The sequence below is a fragment of the Pavona decussata genome, unplaced genomic scaffold (assembly GCF_977016875.1).
Source record: "Pavona decussata unplaced genomic scaffold, jaPavDecu1.1 SCAFFOLD_161, whole genome shotgun sequence".
Taxonomy (NCBI): domain Eukaryota; kingdom Metazoa; phylum Cnidaria; class Anthozoa; order Scleractinia; family Agariciidae; genus Pavona; species Pavona decussata.
In genome coordinates this window covers 2,606,776-2,623,051 of record NW_028145572.1, presented here as the reverse complement: position 1 = coordinate 2,623,051, position 16,276 = coordinate 2,606,776, and the positions used below count along the sequence as shown (strand labels likewise).

At 39.5% G+C, this 16,276-nt stretch overlaps 2 protein-coding genes across 3 annotated transcripts in view; one reads left to right on the top strand and one right to left on the bottom strand.

Annotated features, from left to right (window-relative positions):
• LOC146464770 (cathepsin L-like) overlaps positions 1 to 7,577 on the top strand; it is a 38,723-nt gene extending 31,146 nt beyond the window's left edge. Inside the window, exons 7-16 of the mRNA XM_085129159.1 lie at positions 1,417 to 1,442; positions 1,643 to 1,739; positions 1,936 to 2,016; positions 2,891 to 3,010; positions 3,131 to 3,195; positions 4,038 to 4,128; positions 4,519 to 4,567; positions 4,681 to 4,705; positions 5,663 to 5,762; positions 6,508 to 7,577. Coding sequence (XP_084985285.1) covers positions 1,417 to 1,442; positions 1,643 to 1,739; positions 1,936 to 2,016; positions 2,891 to 3,010; positions 3,131 to 3,195; positions 4,038 to 4,128; positions 4,519 to 4,567; positions 4,681 to 4,705; positions 5,663 to 5,737 — 629 coding nt within the window. The 3' untranslated portion in view covers positions 5,738 to 5,762; positions 6,508 to 7,577. The remainder of the gene's footprint in view (positions 1 to 1,416; positions 1,443 to 1,642; positions 1,740 to 1,935; positions 2,017 to 2,890; positions 3,011 to 3,130; positions 3,196 to 4,037; positions 4,129 to 4,518; positions 4,568 to 4,680; positions 4,706 to 5,662; positions 5,763 to 6,507) is intronic.
• A 1,030-nt stretch (positions 7,578 to 8,607) lies between these two features.
• On the bottom strand, positions 8,608 to 14,959 carry LOC146464769 (proton-coupled folate transporter-like). 2 transcript variants are annotated; one of them, XM_085129158.1, is made up of 8 exons: positions 14,825 to 14,959; positions 13,390 to 13,618; positions 12,601 to 12,913; positions 11,385 to 11,927; positions 10,552 to 10,635; positions 9,842 to 10,001; positions 8,909 to 9,036; positions 8,624 to 8,872 (listed from the first exon to the last, which is right to left on the bottom strand). In XM_085129158.1, exons 2-8 carry the CDS (start codon positions 13,612 to 13,614, stop codon positions 8,775 to 8,777), a joined length of 1,551 nt encoding a protein of 516 aa, XP_084985284.1. In that variant the 5' UTR covers positions 13,615 to 13,618; positions 14,825 to 14,959; the 3' UTR covers positions 8,624 to 8,774. The 2 variants fall into 2 exon arrangements, with proteins under 2 accessions (XP_084985283.1, XP_084985284.1); XM_085129157.1 differs by having other exon boundaries at positions 8,608 to 9,036.
• Between the last annotated feature and the right edge of the window lie 1,317 nt (positions 14,960 to 16,276).

Here is a 16,276-nt window from a genome sequence, read left to right as displayed (position 1 = left end):
AGAGATTACCACAGAGAGTCTTGCTGGCATTTATTCTTAGATCCTGTGAAGATTCTTGTAAGATATTATGAGGTCTTAATAAAGAATTGAGATAACAGAAGGTTTTTTTTTTTTTACTAGATCTTCATAAAAACTGTTTTTAAAAGATCTTTTTCTTAATTACTGGTATTCGTGCTAAGATCTTACCAAGATAATTGTAAGGTAGTAAGATCTTAATCAGAAAATTGGTTGTAAGATTTTGGTACAAATTTTGATTAAGATCTTATTAAGAAAACATTAAGAAATAGGTAAGATCTTATCAAAATCTGTTTAAGATCTTATTTTTAACTCATAGTAAGATCTTAACAAGATTCTTGTAAGTTAATTCTTAAGATCTTAACAAGAATTCTTATTAGATCTTGTCATAAATTTTGATAAGATCTGAATAAGAAAATATTAAGAAATGGATAAGATCTTATTAAAATTTTTTAAGATCTTATTGATTGTTAGGTTGAGGATTTTTTCAAGATTCTTACAAGAATCTTACAAGAATTTAGTAAGATCTTGTAAGAACTTTTAAGATCTTAAAATGCTGAAGATTGTATAGTTTGTATTAAGATTTTGTAAAGAAGTGACGTAAGATCTTATTAAGATCTGAAATCTTAACAAATCTTAACAATATCTTATTAAGATCTTAGTGTTATTTTCATTCTTACAAGATTCTTACAAGATCTTGCAAGATCTTACAAGATCTTAATAAGATTTCCACCTGGGATGTACATACATGTACCAACAATTTATACGGTATTTATTTTGATGAGGCAGGCCTGCATGTAGCAACCTCAAGGCTGGTGTGGGCCTGCCAGTGATCACTACTTGCGGCAAGTGGCGCAGAACATTTCTTTTTTCATCCTCATAAAATACATGTACCCACAAAAAAGGTTGATATTTTCGATTCCAGATGAAAATGTTGAGCTCTTCCTTTTGACTTACAGTGCACTTGTTCTTTCTATTATAATTTTATTTTCCAATTTCCTACTTTCTTTATCCTTTTTGCTGCCTTTTAAATGGTTTTTTCCTTTACTTATCTTTCGGCCAAACATTTTTTTTTATCATTATGGGACTAGTCCGATGGCTAGCAAACCTCAAACCCAATAAATATATTGTAGCAGTCCTGTCCAGAGTAGTGGACTGTTGTTGCTAAGGTTGAGCACTGCTGTATTCTGTTGTAAGTACAGGTTGTAGTGTACTGGCACTTAATCTTGTTACAAAATATTGTTCAGCACTGGGAAAACTGAGCATTGGCTTTCCCAGGCATGATATTTGTAAAATTAATAACTTTCAATAGCAAACAGCCAATCACTGTATGCATCATGGTACATGTACAATGTAGCAAGGAAACATGTTGAATTGAATTGCTATCCTTTTTCATCTTAGGTGCGGTAACTCCTGTGAAGAATCAAGTAAGCATTAATGATATTATTTATCTGTCACTTCACCATAGCTTGTAAACACAATTAAACTGAGCTCAACTAGACTAGTTTATACTATACTCGCTAATTGTTTGACAGTAGGTACATGTATGCTTTAATAGTCAACTCTGACTACTAAAAGTTCAAGTGTAGATGCACATGTGATTATGTCCTTAACCTTCCTCCATCAGGGCATGTGTGGGTCATGCTGGGCTTTCTCGACAACTGGAAATATTGAGGGACAGTGGAAAATCAAGAAAGGCAAACTGATTTCTCTTAGCGAACAAGGTAAATACTTTAATTATTATCATGATGATGGAATTCCTAAACTAGAGAGTGAAGTGTTACTTTTATTTCTCTGGGACATAACATTTGGCTGGAGGTTAGGGAAAGTATCACTACAGGTGTGAAGTGCAAAGTTGCTGTTTTTTGGATGAGGATTATTTTCAATTGCTTTATTTTTTGTTATGTTAATTTTTTTCAGAACTTGTTGACTGTGACAAAGTAGACCAAGGCTGTAATGGTGGACTTCCATCCAATGCTTACAAGCAAATCATGAAACTTGGTGAGTGCTGAATGCTCAGACAATAGTTGTAATGTATTGTTCATGTTGAAAATTTAGAGTTGTGGTGACTTTGAAATGTAGAGTTGGATGATGCAAGCCAGTTACTACATGTATTTTATTTTAAACCAAATTGCCAGTTGTACTTTGAGTAAAGCTGCAAATAATTTTCTTTTCTTGTTCAAAAGGATTTAGCCCTTTACTACAACAGGGTGATACTCAGGGTAGTTTTGTAGTCATTATTACAAAATGGTATTTTCAAATAATTATAAAAACAGTTATTTAGATAATTTATGTACATGTAAAGTCCAGGGGTTGTGTTTGGATGTGCTAATTTTTGTCCAAAAGTGCCTGATGACCTCCTTGTTGGCGTTTGTATTGGTACATTTATATATGTTGCAGGTTATTACAGTTAATTCTTATTTTGCTTTGTGTAGTATTCATTACCATAATCTGAGACAAGAGGAAATAAGAATCAAAGTGATTTGAAAATTTTTAAACCAAAACAATTTTGAACCACAACATAATAGCAGTAAAACAGTATGCATGTCAACAGGCAGCCTTTTCTTCTACCTGTCAGTAACGCTGTAATGATATGTTCAGCATTGTGCAGTTCCAGAAAAAACCCATGCCCACACCTTGGAAGGTCATTGGAAATTCCTAGGGGGAGGGGGTCTTGAAATCCAATATTTCAGAAGCAAAGTACGAAGCTAAACTGGAATTTCAATACAAAATACACAATACAAAAAAACCTTCCATGTGGGGATTATGTATATTTTCTGGAACTGCACATTGACAGAAATTAAAGCTTGTTTCACCCACATTGTGAATCTTGACAATAATGATTACTTGCTTGATGCGTGTCATAATTATTCAGGTGGACTGGAGTCAGAAAGGGAGTATCCTTATGAAGGAGCTGATGAGACATGCAAGTTCAAGAAATCTGAAGCTTCCGTGTTCATTAACTCCTCAGTGGCCATATCCAGTGATGAAACCAGTGAGTAACAACTTCATTGGCATTATCTGTCGGCTAACTACAGGCTTGCTGGCCGGGGGTGTAAATGTTAAATGCAACAACCAAAACAGTAATTTTTGGACTTTTACCAATATTTTACAGAAATGGCAGCTTGGTTAGCTGCTAATGGACCCATCTCCATTGGTATCAATGCCAACATGATGCAGGTAAGGAAGAACATTATTCTCATTGTAATTAGATGTAGTACATCACACATTACAATGTGCATGTATTCATGTGATTGGTGAGGTATCATTTGTCAGGCGGTGTGAACAACATCAACATTTTTGAGATTTAATTACTCAATACTTATTTATTTTACTTACAGCATACATGGAAATTTGAGACATCTTCGTACCAAATGAAACTGATCTTGAACAAATTTATAGTTTTTAATGTATCATAGTTTCCCTCTCCCTTGATGCGTATGACCGTATTCAGTTGAGGTACGAGTTTCTTCACCATCATCAGTCTTCTTCATCCTTGTGAGACAAACAGGCCATAGCTAATTGTTACTTGGACTGTTCTGTCTTTTGTGTTTTGTAATAGCCCAACAAGAGGCCCATTTCGTTTACCACAGACATGGCTGCTCATTTCTAAGATGTTTTCTTTTTAAGACAGCCATGTTTTGAATTTTCTCAGTTGTTGTCTACCTTGGAGCTTCTATAGTTACCTATCTGGAAAGATCTGCATGACTTGCACAAGCTAACTGGGAAATGCTCTCACAATCTGTCTTCTAGTACAGATTCTTGGTAGTTTACCCATAACTATGTACAACAATTCAATGTTGCAGATCTTAGGCTGGCAATGATAGTGAAGAGCAAGTAATTTGTCTATGTTTATTTCTGCTTTTTAAAACTGCCTAGTGTTTTTTCCCAATGCCTGATACATGCATGTATACAAGTAAGGAGTGGCTTATCCATGGAAGGTCCGTGATTCACCATCTCTGGATCACAGTTTGCTAGTTGTGTCATAATAACTACTTTTTTTGTCTTACTGATGTTGTTAGTTTTACATGGGAGGAGTGGCTCACCCATGGAAGATCTTCTGCAGTCCATCCTCTCTTGATCATGGTGTGCTGATTGTCGGCTATGGTGTCAGTAAGTGTCATTAACAGTACAGTACTAGTTAACAATAATTATAAGGTAGGTAATTACTAAGTGGTTTAGAAAGATGAAAAGATATCAGTCTAATGTTGTTTTTGCAACTACTGGCTAATCTAATCTGTCAAAATCGCAGACTTGAATATTAATTTTTACTCTTGGTGTTGACTTAACACCAACACTCAACACTCTTGAGAATTATGTATTATTCAGTAATGACACAGGCAAACTCGGAAAAAGAAATTCCAAGTGCTCACCACTCTTGTGACCCAACATGTTAAGTGACAATTGAATTTTTTTTTAGGAGCATGACAGTTACCTTGAACTTGTAAACAATTTACCAGGTCATGTTTGAACACATGTTCCCTCTTTCTTTGTCCTTCATAGAGAAAAGCTTGCTGTTTGGAGATGAACCATACTGGATCATCAAGAATAGGTACATGTAACAGCTGGTTGGCCTTAACATAAACAATGACCTTGTTTATTTACAGATTACACCGTACTTTTCTGTTCAGTTTACCCTGACATTTATATTTACTTTCGTTTCAGTTGGGGATCAAGCTGGGGAGAAGAGGTTAGTTTGGGGGTACTTAGCTCTTCCTGGGCTTCCAGTTACAATGTATGCTATGCTGTGGAATCCTCAAGTGCTAAATAACAAAACAATTTTCTAAAATCTGCACAAGTTTCAAAAACTTGAATGTCACTTCAGGAAGTTGTTGATTAGTAGATTACTCGGACAGTACCACTCAACAGTTTTACTTAGTTTTATACAGCAGTTTTTAATTAAATGGACACATGCAACACTTTCAGCGGCAGACTCACAAGTTACAGTAGAACCACCATGTACAGCATAATAAACACCACCACTGGATTTTGAGGACAATGTACTGCTCAATAGGGAAGCTTTCATTCAAATGGTTACACTTTAGGATTTCAGGATTCTTGTTAGGAGCCAGTAACCAGTTATTTTTATCATCTATTCATGTAAATGTTACAGGTTATTGTGGAAAAAAATGTGTCCAAAATTATTGAAACCACTTTCAAACTTTGTTGTATTTTGAAAAAACTTGTCTTTGTTTTGGGAATTCCTTGCCATAAATAATGTAAAAACATCCAGCAGATAATATCACGTTGAAAATCCTTCAGCTGAAAAGAAATCGCTCTTGGTATTTTCTTTCTTCAAAAACAATGCTGACATTAAGTTTTTGTTAATGGCAAATAAATTGAATTGAATTGAATTCACCATGTTTAGTTTCCATTCTTCTCGCGGCCATCTCGCTCCCATCATTCCCTGAGAGACAGTAGCGGGGTAGCCTCCACCTGCTATTGCAAATTTATTACCTCATTTTACAAATCATAAGAAGAACCTTGGGATTTCATTCTCAGTCTCAAACTCAAAGCTCCAAAATGTTGTTGAATTTGGATTCTGGGAGGAGAAAAGCCTTTGAACTATACTGCAAGTCTGCATGTTTGTTTGTTTGTTTATTTTTTTTGCAATCTGTTTAGTAAGTTGCTTGTCCTGTGTGCACAGGGTTACTACTTGATCTACCGCGGTGATGGGAGCTGTGGGTTGAATACCATGTGCACCTCAGCTGTTATTGACTGAGAGGGTCACTGATCAGCAGCCACAGGTGGGGCCGCTTAAATGCTGCTTTCTAACGTTTGGTATAACAAAAGTCATGTTTTACAATGTAGGAATTGTTTACGATCAGTAAAATAATGTACATGTAGGAATTGCTCGAAATACAGTTGTAGGTCCCGCTTTAGCACCATAATTTGATTATTGTGGGCAGTTCCTGCTGAAACTGACTCAAATAAAGTAATTATCTCCAATATTGTATTATTATTTTACACCACATCGTGGTACCGAACGTGCCCCTTAAATGAAAGGTTTTTATCTTTCCAGTATTTTGGGAAAGATTGAATAACAGCTCCCCAATAAACCTGTCATCCGACAAATAACCAACAGTTGGCCAACAGTTGTTTTCCTTACTAAAACCGGGATAAAAATACAAAAAAGTACTTTCATGACTTAGGTAGGACAAGATTAATTTTATGGAAAATTAGGCAGAGAAAAGTACATTTGGATGAATGAAAACCGAAACCAGGTAGGGCAACTATCTCTTGGTTGATACTTTGCGAGCCCTTTGGTCTCTGATATCATCAGAGCACCCAAGTTGCATTTCAGACTGACAGTCCATCAGTGATCTGATTTTGTTTCTTCATGTTACCTTGCCAGTTATCTGACGGCAAACTGTTGACAGTTATCAATAATCGGCCAACAAGAATTTTGGGGGGTGCTGTTCTCCATATTTTACCGTATTTTGTTTAGTCTGTGTTTTTTACTTATTTCATTCTTTTGCTTGTTTTCTACAGGAGTTGGATCAAAGTGATGAATCCAATTTTGGTTGTTGATCAACATTTTATTTGAATTTTTAAACTTTTTACATTAATTTCTAGCTTACAGTGTATCCTAACATTTTTATGTACATCCTTGTATACTGCACCTTATTCGAATAATTATGTAGCATAGTTTTTATCTTTAAAAAATGGGACATTTGGGAGTGATGCTTGTTATAAATAATCAATGTTGTGCAAAAATAGTATGCAGTGAAAAAATTGTACTTGCACACGTTTGGTTTGGGAGAAAAGTCGTATAGAACCTGGGGAGAAACGAGTATTAACACTAGACTATGTCAACTATTGGTTGATAAAATTGCTCTGCTACGAACAGTAGCAGAAAATGTCTTTGAAATTCACTCTGTACTGATAAAAATATACATTTGTCGTTTGGGTAACAATTTTTTCAAAGCTGGGAGAAACATCGTAGAACCTGGAGCGTCTTTGAAAACGAGAACGAACAGTAGTCTGCGACGACTCTTGGTTGATAAAATTGCTCTCGTATATCTTAAAAAAGATTTCTTCAGAATATACGTTGCTCTGATAAAATCCACAGTATTTTTTTTCTCGTTTTTTTTTTTTTTTTTTTTTTTTGGGGGGGGGGGGGGGGGTCAATTTAAAGGCTGAGAAAAGCGGTCCAAGATAGACTGGAACCAGCGCCAGACTATGAAACTTTTCAGCTGATAAAATTGCTCCCCTATATCGCCGAAAAATTTCTTTGGAATCCATATTGTAATGATTAAAATAATGTACATGTGTGGTTTTGGTATCAGTTTCAAGGCTGAGAAAGGAAAAACGAGTTTCAACACCAACTTTGACGGTCTCTAGTTGATAGAATTGCTTTCTTATACATAGCAAAACAAGAATGTTTGTAATCTACCTATATAAATCTACATAATAATATTATAGTTAAATTTTTAGTGTATTCAAGGGCTTTTTTTTTCAGTAGTTTTAGCAGATGCAGTTTTAGCTTTTTATTAAAATGAACTGTAGCAATCTTTGCAGCATTAAAATTGCATTAAAAAAGCACAGGGGAGATGTGACTTCATTTGTGTGGATAATTGTCTTCCTTTCCAACGCCGACAGCGCAGTTTTATCTAACTGGCTTAATATTGCATAATTTCTGATCCACAAAATTGAGTGGAACCCCGTTAATACGGTCACCAAGGGGCCAAAAAAAGTTGGCCGTATTAACAAGTGACCGTATTAAGGAGGGCTTTTTTACAATTAAATGTATGATCGTTTTGCCGAGCGGCCAAAAACAAAAAGTGGCCGTAATAACGAGGTGGCCGTAAGGCGGGGTTCTACTGTAAATGTCCTATAATTTGCCCCTCTGTTGTCCGGCTTCTAGTGTGAAAGCCGCCAACGTAATAATGCAGTGTCTAATGAAATCGAGATCGTCCTGGTCAAGCTCACGTTTTGATGAAATAATGTTATTGCATCAGCATCTCATTCTACGAAAAAGGTAAAACTTACATTCTTTTGCAATTTTGTTTTCTTCGTGTGTTGGGTCTTCAAGTGTCACGGTATTCCCTAACCCACCCAGACTTACAGTAGTAAAAAAAATGCCAAACAAGAAGGTATGAATAGGAAGGCGTTCCGTAACAAGCAGAAATAGGAAGTTCTAGATAGAAAGTTTTGATGGAACGTCAGAGTGACGACACAATTTCGTACCCAGAGTCCTCAGGCTCTTTGGCTAGCGGTTGGTCGCCAGGAGAGACAGAAAATCGAAAACATTTAAATTTTTCGATTGACTGCTCCGTAACGGCTTGCATTGTTTTACGGCAGAAATCCTGCAGTAATAAAATTCCAGTACCCCAGGCCAGAGTCTCTCATGTTGACCAACAGCTGACCAGAGAGCCTGTGGACTCTGGGTACGAGATCGGTGACAACACACTGCTGAGATCCGACTAGGGGTTCTTATCGGGAAGAGAAAATCCGTATGAGGGGAATGCTACTCTAAAGCAATATCAAGACCTAAGAAGCAAGTAATTGGCTCCCAAAAACGGTATCAAATTTAAAACAGTATTCCTGCCAAGTTTACAGTAATTTTAATGAGCACACCTAGGATTTGTTCAAAAGGGCTAGAATTTCTATTACAATTTGTTGTGAAACACTTGCGATCAGCAAATTCATCTTTGTTTTAATGCGACTGTACCTTTTGAGTGGCGCATGGAGGAGGTGCCGAAAACAAGGGTGACTGAAGGTATGACATCAAAAAGAGAAACGTTCACAACAGCCGCCTAAAGTTCAGTTACGTGGGCGTCTTTATCTTCGTTTTGGGGCGTGTATTCAAGTTTCAAATCGTTCACATCAACATCTACTCCTTTCATTGCGGAACCTTCGGCGTCAACATCAGCGTCTCCAATTTTGGAACGTTCAGCGTCAACATCTGCGTCTTCCATTTTGGAACGTTCGGCGTCAACGTCTGCGTCTTCCACTGTGGAACCTTCCAGTGGGCTCATGTCTGTCATCTTTCGAAAAGCCAATGGATTCTTTAAAAACCTGTCACATAAATTGTAGACTTTACCACTTTTTATACAGTTATGATGGCTTAGCGCCAAAGGACACCGTGGGCCTAGAAAGGCAGTTGTTTATTTGGCCATAACGGGAACATGTAGCTGGATAAGGGTGTTAGCTTCAAATGGTTACTTTGTGGCAAGTTTCAACGGATGTTTATTTTACCAATTTATAGACCATACTCTTACTGAAAGTACAATAGCTTTCATTAAGGTTGAAAAACGTGGGGTTGATATTATTTATTTTTTTCCATTTAAAACGATTTTCGTGAGGCCGTCCTCCCAATACATGAACCTCCATTCACGGTGAGAATACGAATGTAGCCATCAACGGCCCACCGAACAACCTTAATCTGTTAGCGAGCGCGCACAGTCTAAAACATGGTATAAAACAAACCAACCTGTGTTGTGTTGGCAGTATCGGGATTTGAAATAAAAATCCAGCGGGCTTGTTGCCAGGGTATCTCTTCGTTTCCCCACCCTACCTAAGGCGTCTATGGACTGCTCTGCACGAGAACTCGACGGAACTAGGATTAGACGAACTGGAACTAGACGGTAGCTTGGTTATCTATGCTACACCTACTCGGGTTAAACTCGAATAAATATGTGTATCGTAGCATTTCAGCCTTTGCTGCGGACGCCAAAAAGGAGCGAAAAGGGCATTACAACCAGTATGAAGTGTCACTTGCCAACAGGAGGATGGGGGGGGGGGGGGGGGGCGCCCTCTGCGCTCACGAATCCCCTCTTCCCTTTCGGTGCCTGTGACGAAGGCTAACTGGTTGGCTACTTACTTGGTCATGACAAGTGGAATTATGATGAGAATGGAAGCCACTAGGAATGGCAATCCAGGAAAACCGCGTTTTGATGATCTCATGTACATTGGATTGAAGATAAAAGCTCCCAAAAAGTTGCAAAAAGTGTCCACAGTCGACACGGACGAGAACATGGCACCTGCAGGAACAAATGGTTAAATTAGGAAAATCGAGGAGAACAATTTGACATGACATGGTTGAGAACATGTCATCTAGAGAGCCCAGTAGTTCAATTAGGAAATTTAGGCGAGCAGTTTGACGTGGGACATTGTGATATACTCGCATCCTTCCATGTGAACGCCCCTGTATGAGCAGACGCCCCACCCTCCGGCAAATGTAGCACTGATTATCACGTAGAATGGCGTCGTGGGCCCCAGTGCGGAGAAGGTCGAGATGTTAATAACTACTCCCACTGTGAAAATAAAGAACATTATGTGTCACTATCCTCAATGTCATCCGTTCCCTCAGGGATGAGTCATCCCTCGTCGCTTGGCTTGATGTTAAAAGATCAAAAAAGGGAAGTACTATGATGACAGGGGCTGTCTAAGGCGCCCTTTAAAACAACCTGACATCCGGTTTAATTTCCTACTGATTTGCAAATGCCTGTAACAGATACGATAAGTGAATTTTTAGTTTCCTTTATTATTCTCTGTTGCAAAGTAATCTAGATACAGTGTTCGCGCTCTTACCTCGTTCACTAGGCTCTACCATCTGTGACATCATTCCTTTGTACAGCGGTACAACGGCTCCTCCAAATATTCCAATGAGAGGTACTGAAAAAAAAAACAAGAAAAAGTTTAATTAGAGAAAAATAACCTTGTAAAAAATATAAACTGAGCCTAACAAGGATAAACAGTGGGTGGAACACGGAAACGCAGGAAAATTGCAGACGGCGAGAAGACGGAAGGCGCCTCCGTCCCCCAACGTTGCAGCCTTGGAGGCCATCGTTGTGATCGTTCACTCGACTGATCTGACCCTGCGAGAAACGAGAGATTGTTTCAATCTAAGTCGCACGCTTGATATTATCATGTATCACTTTAATATCTCGTTCCTAAAACCCCCTTCTCCTTTGGGGCGAGTTAAACTAAAACTTGACGTCGGATGTAGAGTTAACGTTGAAGCATTCAGTCCATTCAAATTAACGTGATGAGTAACATTACGCCCGATATTAGATTGTATGGAGTTCGCCCAAGGCAGGTCAGAAGCAGGGATGAGCAAAATCCAGATCCGTAGATCCGTATCTACATAACCAACGTAGTTGGTTTAAATTCAAAATTTTTCTCCAGTGCTTAATATATTCAGCTTTTGAGGACAACATTTAATGGCCTCCCAGCGGACGATTTATTGTTTAATTATAGTTTGATCTGTTGCTACTATAGCATCTACCCCTAGCGGTTTCCAAGATGTTTTGCGCTGCCAATCGCTTTGACCACTCCAATGGATTTTCCCATTCCTAAAGACTCCCTCTGGGCCTCCTTTACGGAGGAGAGAACATTCAGCTAAGCTAATAGTAAATACTTACCTAAGAACACCATCCACGTACGATCAGAAAAAGCAAAGAACAGTAGCGAGGCGGACTGAGTCAGCATGCCAACCCTGACGACGTTTATATCTGACATGAACCGCTTCAGAAGTCCTATACCCAAGATGCCTCCAAAGCCTTGCATGAAGAAACGGAAGGCCATGAACACGCCCAGTGTAGCCGGTCCCCAGCAGAGAGGGGTGCGGAGAACAAATAATGCCACCACCCCACTGATCCCCATGACGCCAAGATTGATTATCCCATCTGAGATAAGCAGCATTATGAGGTTTTTTCTGCCGCCATTTCTGGGGTTTTTGTAGACACTCCAGACGGCTCTAAAACTATCAAAACTGAAAAACCGCAGCTTCTTTTTATCTACTTTATGCTTCGATTCCGGGACCAGGAAAATGGCCCACAGAGCAGAGGCCACGTGACAGGCGAAAATGAACCAATAGGGTGGGATGAAACCCAAGTTCTTTAACCACGCACCGCTGGTCAACTGGCTCACGACGCCGCCAATGAATACAACGAACTGGATTATGGCTGAAAACAAACAAGACATTGAGACTTTTTGTCTGAGATGATTTAGACCTGACTGGTAAACTTCTCTAACAAAAAGCCCTGATTACAATTATTGTTTAATACTGACATTCGAGTACAGAAGAAAAGGAAGCCCGGTGTTACTTTTCGAGGATCACTATCATTACTTTAATTTTCGATTGATTGATTGATTGATTGATTGATTGATTGATTGATTGATTGATTGATTGATTGATTGATTGATTGGTTGGTTGGTTGGTTGGTTGGTTGGTTGGTTGGTTGGTTGGTTGGTTGGTTGGTTGATTGATTGATTGATTGATAAGTCGTCAACCTAATCGTCACTTTCCTACTTTCTTCGAACGATAACCAGCAAGTCATAAAGCTGTAACAATCAAGACTAGATTTCAAGCTGGAACTCGTCTTTCTGATATAACCTCCGCAAATGGGAAAACGTTGTTGAGGAAACTACGGCTGAATTTCTCGCAGGAAAATTCTGCTTTAGAAACATGCAGATGGTGCGTTTTCTCGCAATCGAGAAAACCCTTTGTTAACGCAATAATTTTACCTAGTTCATTGGGCATCCTCATAGCTGATCGGGAGATTAAGCTAAGCATTTGCGCGCGTCAATCGATTGTAAGCCTACTTAGAGAATATTTTAATAATACAATGTACAAACCAATACGAATAGCGAGCCCTTGGTCAGTGGATACATCAGCGACGTAAGCAAACGCAGCCATGGTCATGATCGTAGCGAATCCTGAGAAACCATTGATCGCCTCGCCAACAAACAGTACATACACAGGCCAATCAAGGTACATTATCAAGAGAATCACGATGGCCTCAATAGCACTTCCTACAGGAGGGGCCATGAGGGCGGGGCGTCTGCCACCGGTGTCCGTCCAAGGACCCAGAAGAAGGACCATGAAAATGGAAGGAATGGAGAGAAACAGAACGTTGCCCATATCGACTCTCGCGGCCAGGTCTTGTACCTGATGACAGAATCGAGATCACGCGTTTAGACTCAATTTACTACCAGTGCAAACATGTCATGAACTTAGGCAAGGCATTGTGCGCAGTTTTGTTAAGCGATCGTTGTGTTTTGTTGTGCGTACCGTGAGAAATGAGTATCCGTGACAAACTGACATCTCCTGACCTAATGTGGCCAGCGGTATTTGTGTGCATGATAACGTTTAAACCACAAAACCCTGAAAACGAGTTGCAAAATGTCAAAGAAGGATGTCAAAGTAGGAAAGCTCAGTGCCTCTTGCCTTTTTCAATCTAGGCTCACCGCTCATTTCCAGCATTTCTGTGGTCCCTTAAATGTTACCTTGATGAGAACAATATCGTCAGCTAAATGACGAAGGCTACCAGATATTGTCCTCAAATTTTGCACTGCAAGAATGCAGTCAGACCAAGAGGACTCCTTGAAACTGGCTGCCCCATGAATGTCTGGTCCGCATCCTACCTCTTTTTCCAGTTCCTTTAGGGACGCGTTGACGCCACCGTCTACATCGCAGCCTTTTTCCGTTGTCTCGGATATATTGTACGGAAATCCCTTGAATTGACTTACTCTAAAATACACGTACTGAGTGAGGACTGGAAGGCTCATGAATATACCAAATGTATAGAACAATACCACCGGCTCCACTGTCAGATGTCGCCGCCATCTTGGCATATTTGGTGGTGGCATAGTGCTGAAGATAAAAACACGAAATAATATGAAAAAAGTTGAATAACTTTCCGAATTGTAGGGGCAAAGGAAGTAAGGTTGCCTCTGAAATACGGTTGAACTTCTCACTCGAATGAGAGATTAATTTTACGTCTCACAGCCCTTTGCCTGATTGACAGCCCGACATTGGTACAGGAGGCTGACACCCTGAGAAAGTCCTTGTTTTGGTAGAGCTTGAGCAGTTCAAGAGATTGGCACCGCTCTCTTAAAAATAATAATAATAAAAATAATAATAAAAATAACATCAAAAAACTACTGATAATAACCTGAGTATCAGCAGGCCTTTGGTACTGAAGTTAGACTGATAATGCATAATAGCACTGGCGTTACGGAGTCACGGAGGATTTTGTCACGTTGGTATGACATCCCAGAAATTGATAAAGATTGCGTGACAAAAAAAGTAAACAGCATCATGTATCGAACAGCAGCATATTATTAAATCATACCCCAACGCTCCCCAGAATCACAAATCTCAATGTAAACATTGCATTCGCAGGACGGGAGGGCAAATTAGCACCAATGTGCACAAGTTCAAATGATTATTCATTGAATAAGAATTTTAAACTATCTACCGGTTCAGATTTGCTCCAAAATAAGTTTGTCACCCCCTCCGGCCAGAGATAGTCGATGCTTCAAAACATGTGTTCATCTCCTCATGCACGGCATGTTTTGAGGTCTGTGCTCCTAGCCGAAATTTTGTTTTGTAATAATAAAATAACAAACCGAGAGCGCTTAAACGAAAAAGAGGCAATGAGATCGCATTTTATAAACGCAAGTTAAGGCAAGTCTTCCGCTATTAAATTTCAGTGTATCACTGAATACAGTCAACTCTCGCCTTGAGGACACCTCGCTATTACGGCCACCCCGATAATACGGACAGCACCTAAATCCTCGGTAAAAATAAATTACAGATTGTTGACTGAAATAAATTCTCGCTATTACGGACTCTCGCTAATAAGGACACTAATATAACTCGCGGTCCCGAGGACATCTGCCAGGAACTGCCGTCCCAGCTGAGTTCGTACCACTCACTGGCGTGTGTTCGAATTCAACGTGCCGCAAGATTACCAATTAAAAATATCTGTTTGAATCTTATCCGTTCGCTCACTAAACATTGCGGGCAAAGATTTCATAAGTGCGAAAAACCATTACGTATTCAAAACTCGCTCACCTGAACTGGATGTTAACTGGCTCGACCGATGACCTTCGTTAAGTGAATTGCGCCCGAATCAAATGTTGGTACTCTGACTCCGAAGGCTGGCAAGCTAATTTTATACTGTTGCTCAATTGCTTCTGACCGGGGGAGTCAAATTATTAATGATGCAAAAAAATATATTGGCGTGTTTCTTGTTGGCTTTTCTTTGTGTGACACAATGGTAGCTATGCTACATCAACGTCACAAAATCAATCAGCATAAATTTCATGCTCAAACACGAGTCGCTGGCGTAATCGGGAATGGGCTCCCCCGTCACTTTTCTCGTCCCCGCTTCCCCTCCCCGATAACCCTCCCCCCCCCCCCCCCACACACACACACACACACCTAGCCTGTGACCCTAGCACCCAACCCAATCGTTTATTTCATTTTTTTTTTTTTTTTTGCCTGAGGCTCCTTTTATCGGGAGCGCACCGCGCAAAACTTTGACACCGTGCGAAAAATTTCTGCCCCCAACAATCTGGGTTTGATGCAACGAGAAAACGAAAAACACTTGTAGAGCTGATGAAACAACGTGGCCAGTCCAGACTCATCAGCTGATGTATGGACAGAGAACAGAAACTAATAGAAATGGAATACAAAAAGTTGAAGGTTCTCTGGTTTCACTTAGTTTTTCGCTTTTCTCAAACTGAGCGATCAGGGCACATGAGCCGGATGCGACCTCGCGTCGGTGGACTACTTGGCAGAATTGTCGCATATACACCAGTGTCAGAATGATGTCAGCGATTAAAAGAAAATGTCCAAAGACAGTAGGTTTAGACCTAGGTTTGTCAAATGAACATCGGCGTTCCGCGTTAAATCTATCTTTTAAACGTCGTTTTGTGAAGTGAAACATGAAATACAAATATGTGGAAGAAAGAATGAATAAATGAGAGAGATCATCGCAGGTACCCAGCATAAACAGCTGCGAACTGAAGAAAGGCAAAAAGAAAAAAAAAAAATCAAACCATTATGGTCATTTTTCCTGGTCATTATTCCTAATATACCCGCAGAGGTGCACAAGGCCGGATATGAAAAACAAAACGTCCTTTTAGTGTTCCACTTCTCCTTTAACTTCCTTTGCCTTGTTAGTGGCAACGGTTTAATACGGTGTATCATATGTGGAACTTGTCCCGCCGCGCCAGTGGAAAAACTATGTTGAATCTAAGGCGTGGGCAAGTGGAACAAGTTTGCCCACAGCGGAATAAAAAGCCTTGGTAATGAGTTAATATTGTCAGAAGCGTTATAAAATGTCACGTTAATTGCACTTTAAATCAAGCAAGTTCTGGGAGATTAAGACTACGTCTGTAAGCAACGAATAGTGTATGTTTAAAAATATCCCATAGAAGGTCGCAGAAACGTAGTATGTGAAATTGTATCCATAATATACGCCAGAGAATTGTATACGAGAAATGCGAGGGTCGTGAAGTG